Source organism: Zeugodacus cucurbitae, chromosome 2 (assembly GCF_028554725.1).
Source record: "Zeugodacus cucurbitae isolate PBARC_wt_2022May chromosome 2, idZeuCucr1.2, whole genome shotgun sequence".
Taxonomy (NCBI): domain Eukaryota; kingdom Metazoa; phylum Arthropoda; class Insecta; order Diptera; family Tephritidae; genus Zeugodacus; species Zeugodacus cucurbitae.
Window position 1 is genome coordinate 49,470,370 of NC_071667.1, and position 6,783 is coordinate 49,477,152.

At 33.1% G+C, this 6,783-nt stretch overlaps 1 protein-coding gene across 1 annotated transcript; it reads right to left on the reverse strand.

Moving 5' to 3' along the window:
- Positions 1 to 3,438: 3,438 nt before the first annotated feature.
- Positions 3,439 to 6,018, reverse strand: LOC105215672 (protein takeout). Its single transcript, XM_011189700.3, has 5 exons — positions 5,831 to 6,018; positions 5,618 to 5,710; positions 5,404 to 5,560; positions 4,115 to 4,248; positions 3,439 to 3,835 (listed from the first exon to the last, which is right to left on the reverse strand). The coding sequence occupies exons 1-5, from the start codon at positions 5,943 to 5,945 to the stop codon at positions 3,483 to 3,485; spliced, it is 852 nt and encodes a 283-aa protein (XP_011188002.2). The 5' UTR covers positions 5,946 to 6,018; the 3' UTR covers positions 3,439 to 3,482.
- Between the last annotated feature and the right edge of the window lie 765 nt (positions 6,019 to 6,783).

Genomic DNA, 6,783 nt, shown 5'->3' on the forward strand with positions numbered 1-6,783 from the left:
ATTATTATTATTAACCCAAACGATTACCCTATCTATATAATTGTTTCACTAATAGATATTATCTGGATAATACTCTAGTACTGAGGGTATAAGCTTTTGTTTTAGTATTTGCTTCGTGCAATTAAAAATGCATCTAATAAACAATTAGCCCAGATCAATTGTACAGATAACAAAACCTGATTTATATAATTTTTACAGATTTTTTTATTACCGGACTGTACTGTATTTAAGTCATTAAATACATAAATTGTAAGAAAAATTTTATTCCAACATTAATTTAATTAAATAAGTGTTTCTATGTCTCCACTTTGTATTTACATTAGATTTACGAGTTTCGTGATAACTCTTGATATTTCAGCTATAAATTTATTATATTTTCATTTTCTCTTTAACACGAAAAAAATAATAAAATTAATTATTTCTTATTAAGAATTCGATCCCTATCTCGGGTGAAGTTCGAATATTGCTCAGAAGGGTATCTTTGTGAAGTGGAAGTGGAAGTTGTAGTAAAACCCTTTGGAAACAAAGTCAAACAAAGTTGTCTAATGAAGCGATGTAGAAATGAACAAAAACTGAATTTAGCCTTGTATATACAGTATATAATAGACAAGCGTCTTGGCTCCCAAGTCACTGTTAACAGTCACAATTTTGAAGTCTTAGATAATTTCGTTTACCTGGGAACCAGCATCCACAACACCAACAATATCAGCCTCGAAATCCAGCGCAGGATCACTCTTGACAACACGTGCTGCTTTGGACTGAGTAGGCAATTGAAAAGTAGAGTCCTCTCTCGACGAGCCAAAATCAAACTCTACAAGTCGCTTATCATTCTCTTACTGCTTAATGGCGCTGAAGTGTGGACGATGTCTACATCCAATCAGACGACACTAGGATATTTCGACAGAAAAAATTTGAGCAAGATTTATGGTCCTCTGAAGTTTGGCAACAGCGAATACCGTAGGCGATGGGCTGTATGAGTTATACGAATACATTGACATAGTTCAGCGAATAAAAAGTCAGCGACTCGCTGGCAAGGTCATGTTATCCGAATGGACGAAAAACTCCAGCAGAGGAAGGGGAAGGCATCCTCTCCGTTGGAAAGATTAGGTGGAGAGCGACCCGGTTTTACTTGGGATTTCCAACTGGTGCCGAATTGCGAGGAAAATCGGATAAACGGTTTCTACGCCAATTACATACAGACATACATAGATAAAGTTGTTATCAAAAACAATGACTAGCTATTGAATAAGATTAGAAACATAAAATTATATAACAAAAATGATGCTACTGCTACTCCAGAGGGATCAATTTAAGAATTAGACATAGAAACGTCAGAAGCCAATTCAAAATATCACCTTTTGTACATATCAGAGACCTGAGAAAAATGAGAAAATACACCGCGTGCTTACTCGCATATATCTCATACTTGTGTATCAAAAACTCTTAGCCAAATATGTCGCGATGGTTTTAACACTCACAGAATTTTTCCACTTAGCTCAAAGCGGTTAAAAAAAAGCTGGTGATGAGTGTGTCTTGCTTTTTCCTTTGCTGGTCTTGAGTATGATCACCACTTGTCGGTGAAAATCAAAAAGAAGAGTGTGTAAAACGAATACAATTAATATGCAATAGCAAGTCTACGACAGGCTCAGTACTCATAGTTCTTTGAGTAGATGTTAGCTCATAATGCATGTCTATGAGTGTGAGTGGACACCGCCATCGCTTTTGAAGCAATTTTACTCTCAGTAAGGAAATTAGGCACTCATGCAGTTCTCTGGTACATATGTAAAAGTGTCAAAACTTAAAAATAAGATCACGTAATTTGGGATGACAACTAGCATATTCTTAAAGGAGCGTTTTAGGTACGAATCAAAACAACATATAATCAATTAAGTTTCTTGAGATCTACAAAACATATTGCAGATGTTAAGCTTTATATTTAGAAGGGAGAGAACTCGCATAATATCAACAGTTTGCTGCTATGAGGTGTGGAAGAATCCCGTCCTCACAAGCCTTAAACCCGATGAAGTTTACTAAAATATTTATCGATATAAAAATCCAATTAGAGAGCATTGAGAAGCTAATATTCGGTTCGAGATACAGAAAAGGATACGGATTACAACAGAACAGGATGCAATGTATACGAATTTTTGTCTCATTACCATGTATAATAATAACTGAGTTATTTATTGTATTAATTGTAAAATAAACCGATGAGACTGAGTATTCCGGCTTACAAATACTGTTTCGAATGGCTAAATGATTTCTGAGAAAGGTTAAAATTCAGGACTTACTTACGCTTCAAGATCTTACAATACCGAATAAATATACAGGTCACTAGATCCAATAGGACACTTTTAGCAGAGTGATGTTAAGAAACAGCTAGAATGAAGTTTATTAATACTGCTTGTTTCAACTTATGGTGGATCACTATTACACTTTACTATTAAGATTTCTTTACATATCTCATTTCTTTGTCAAATATAGCCTCCATTTATTGAGTTAGTTTATTTATGTAAATGCAAATAGGTTTCACTTTCGTTAATTAAATAACAGACTATTCGCATTCAAATATTAATGATTAGCTATTAATTAATTGGCTAATGTCGTGATAATATTCTTATTGCTTACGTCAGTAACTTGTACATAATTACAGACTAACTTGGTTATGGTCATGGTAACAAAGCATTTTGCATCCGTGGTCCCCCCCTTGTAAACAACATTCGCACCGCCATAACAACAATTAGAAGATCGTGGAAACCAGAATCACAATTGCAACCGCAAAAAAATAAAAAAATAATGATAAAACCAGCATGTGTAACTCCGATTATTATTAATGTCAATGCCAAGAAAATACCGGCTTATGCAAAAACATAGTAAGTTTTGAATGAAGTTATGTACTGTGTGTAGTGTAGAACTATGTATACGTATATATATATATAACGTGCGATGTATACAGTGTGTTGCTAAAACCCTTTTATGTGATTATTTATTAAATACTTTTTATAGAAATTGAATAATATTTGGAATTTATATGCGGTACAAGTTAACGTAAATTCTATAATTTGGAGTTTGCGAAATTTAGAAAATATTTCACTCGTATATACTTTGGCAGTGATTTTAGAGAGATTAAAATCTAATAAGAGGAATTCGCTATTCGATCTTCGATTCTCGATAACAATAGATATCGATAGAAGACTCTAAGTTGCGTAATAGTTAATAGTTGAATATATGTCCAATATGTATTCTTCGATAGAAATGAAATAGTAATCAGTAAACCGTATAGCGAATTTTTCATATTTTTTTTTTATTATTTATTAATTCAACCCATATAATGAATTTATCTTTCGTCACACTCTTGTAAGTCTCTACTCTTTTATTTGCACCCAGATAAATATACCCTATAACTAATCTATACTATTTTAAATCAAAGTTCACTAATCAGTTTCTTCATTTATTGACATCTGTATTTTTTCAATAATTATTTATTTGCTTGAGTTATTCTTTGTTCCATACAATTGCTCAGAGGTTGGTATGTCTTCAACAAAGAAGTTCGCTGGTATTAATTCGAATACCTTATGCATTATATCGTAGAGTACGGTCTCCACAGTTTCGATGATAATCGGTTTCAGTGCTTCGTAAAAATCTCGCCAGTTCTCATTGAAGAATTCATTTGTGCTGCGTTCCACTTCTTTACTTTGTCCGTTGAAAATATTTTCGAAGTTGGTGCGGACTCGTGTCATATTTAAGTCTACACGTACTGCAGTGACATTGTCGAAGGTGAAACCGGCCTTTTCATAAAGCTGAGTTTTGGTATAAAGTATGATGTCGAGGTTGTCTGCGTGGGAAAAAAGAATAATAGTATATTATAAAAATAATAATAAATATCAAACAATAATATTTATAAATAATTTATAAAGGATTTTAAATTAATAACAATCTGCAAATAATTTAAAAAATATATTTAAAACAAATTAAAAATTAAGGTCAAATTGTTCCAGATGCTCACATCTCGATTAATTTCTGGAGTTACATGTCAGATTTTCATTATGAACGAAAATGTAAAATATGTTTTATTAATCATATATATATATACATAGATATCACATCCACATACCAATTTCAATATACATTTTACCGGAACCTTTCAACGGTATCAACAAAATTCGTCCTTCCATTTTATAATTGGCGTCCAACCGCATTTTTGGCAGGAAAATTTTTGTAATCCAACTGAAATCCTTCTTGCTTACTCTGTAAAGTAAAAAAAAATGTTTGATGTCTTTTAAAATTCCTCATATATTTTTAAGCGAACATAATAACACTGTATGGCATAACCGACTTCTTTCTGGTTATAAAAATGTATTATCCGATTTCCGAAGTTAGCATCCAAAATCGAAATATTTGGATTTGAAGTTCGAAAAAGGGACATTTAAAAATAAATATACAATATAGCTGCTAAAAAATCCAAAATGTAGATATAATCTAAATAATCTTTTTAATTCAATGGTATATTAAACTGTTTCGCCCAGCTAATGTTGTACTGTGTAATAAATATGTGCCTTAAAAAAACTTCATGTTATCACATTGTCTGATTATGAGTAATTAAGAGATCAATACTGTAAAATCAATACTGTAAAATTCAGTGACGTTGTGTGATTAAAACATCCCGGTACGCACATCTTCGGCGAACCCAGTAAAGTGACTGAAATCGACATTAGCATTAGAATTAGACTTTAGAACTCCGTTATAGAGTACAAGCGCTTTGTCGAATCATAAGGTCTTGGCGATGCGTCAGGAGTATTTGTAGTGTAATGAAACTTGTATTCATCTTTTCTCAAAAACATTTTGGAATTAATCTTTTCGCAGTATTCGTATGTTATTCAACCGAATGTTCACTATTTGTGAAAAATATGGACCATTTAGTTTGACGTTGTTTCAGAGGAATTCGAAGAATGTTTGTGTCAATACACAACAGCGATCCAGTATCAGTATATAGCGTTGATTTCTCGCGGCGAACCTACTCTGATGTGATGTAGAATTAGCAGGCCGATTTGACGCCGAGATTCCTGATCCAATTTGGAATTTTCCGGATTTGATTCAACACTATTTATTTTCGTTACTACACTTGAAAAAGTCATTCGCCGGGCAGTGAGTTGAATGAGGAGATGAGCACCGACACGAAGGCCTATTTCGCAGGCCTACAAAAAACATAGTTATCACAAATATTTTAATAATGGAGACTATGCTTAGAAATAATTCCAAAATTCCAAATACTTATCGAACCGCCCTCGTATGAACAGTATGTTAAATAGCGATGCCGCTTCTATTAAAAACAAAAAATATTCCAACATACTTTCGAAATTAACTATTTCACGCTTGTAAAATATGTGTAAGAATATAACGTACCTGCTTTCCTTAATGACTGTCTTCGAGAAGCCTTTCACTAAAATGTCACTCAAATTGGCGCGAATTGTAGCCACATCACTGTTGTCTTGCTTGAAATATATGTCATGGACGCGAATGGGATCGAACGGACCGAACTCCTCTACAACCTCAGGTATACCTTGGAGAAATTCGATGGTTTATCAAAAAGTATTCACTATCACTTAACGAAACTTACCAATTATCAGCTGATCTATCAACTTTTGTACTGTGTTTGTGGAACATTTTGTAAAACCCGGCTCATAAATTTTGCACGAAGGCAGGAAAGCAGCTTAAATAATTAAAAGAACAAAAATTATAGCAATTTCATGAAAATATGTGTACATTTGTGTATGTTTGTTTTTATATGTAGAAACATGCATGTTTAGAATATTTTCTCGGTGTAACTTACGTTTTTCTGCATAGAATTCAACACTTGTAACCTCATTCACACCGTTCACCACAATTAAGCCGCAAATAAATGCGATTTGGTACAAACTTGAAACTCGTTTGACACTTTGCAACATTTTGCAACACAACGCTGGAAATATATTGTAGAAATATAGAAATATTCACCGGCTAATCGGAGAGTCAACCGCCTGCCAGGCAAATGTGCACGCAGCTTTGATTGACTGCTGTTTTAATGCATTACAAGCTTACAAGTTTGAACTCAGTATGAAATAAAGAATATATATTTATCACTTAGAAGTTACTATTATTGAATAGAAACTTGAAAAGAATTTGTTGGGTTTAAAGTGGCTATTAACCTTACACTTAGAGGGCGGTGATTTGTACTGTAGCTTTCCGCTTTGAACTTACGTTGCTATAAATAGTTATCTTTAATATATCTTATAAATAAACATATGAGGAAGGTAGATATTTCGAACGCTTGACGTCGATTCTTATTATAGCCTCTGAGAGAGAGCACATTGTTTTCCGCCCCATGTTAATTAATTACAATGCAAAACACATGTGCTGGGGCTCACGTCTTATTAATCCGAAAGGACGACAGCTGTACTACACTATTCTAGATAAGCACAATAACCTTGATATAATATCTCCTGGTAAGCCGACATACTGGCCCAGTGATAGAAACAAAATACCAGACTTAATAGATTTTACTGTAGTTAAAAACATAGATAGATCGTTAATAACAGTAGATACATGTATTGACTTATGTTCTGATCATTCTCCTGTACTTATAAAATTATGCGAACAGCCCATGATAGTTGAGCCAAAAGTATCTCCAACATCTTTTAAAACAAACTGGTTGAAATATAGAAAATATATCAGTAGCCACATTAATATCGATTTAAAAATAAATACAGGAACATATATTGATGAAAGAATAATGGAATTCAATGA

Coding starts and splice junctions, on each gene's coding strand:
- LOC105215672 (XM_011189700.3), bottom strand. CDS start 5,945: ATGTTGCAAAGTGTCAAACGAGTTTCAAGTTTGTACCAAATCGCATTT. Junction 5,561..5,617: donor GATAGATCAGCTGATAATTG/GTAAGTTTCGTT, acceptor AATTTCTCCAAG/GTATACCTGAGGTTGTAGAG. Junction 4,249..5,403: donor ACAGTCATTAAGGAAAGCAG/GTACGTTATATT, acceptor TTTACTTTACAG/AGTAAGCAAGAAGGATTTCA.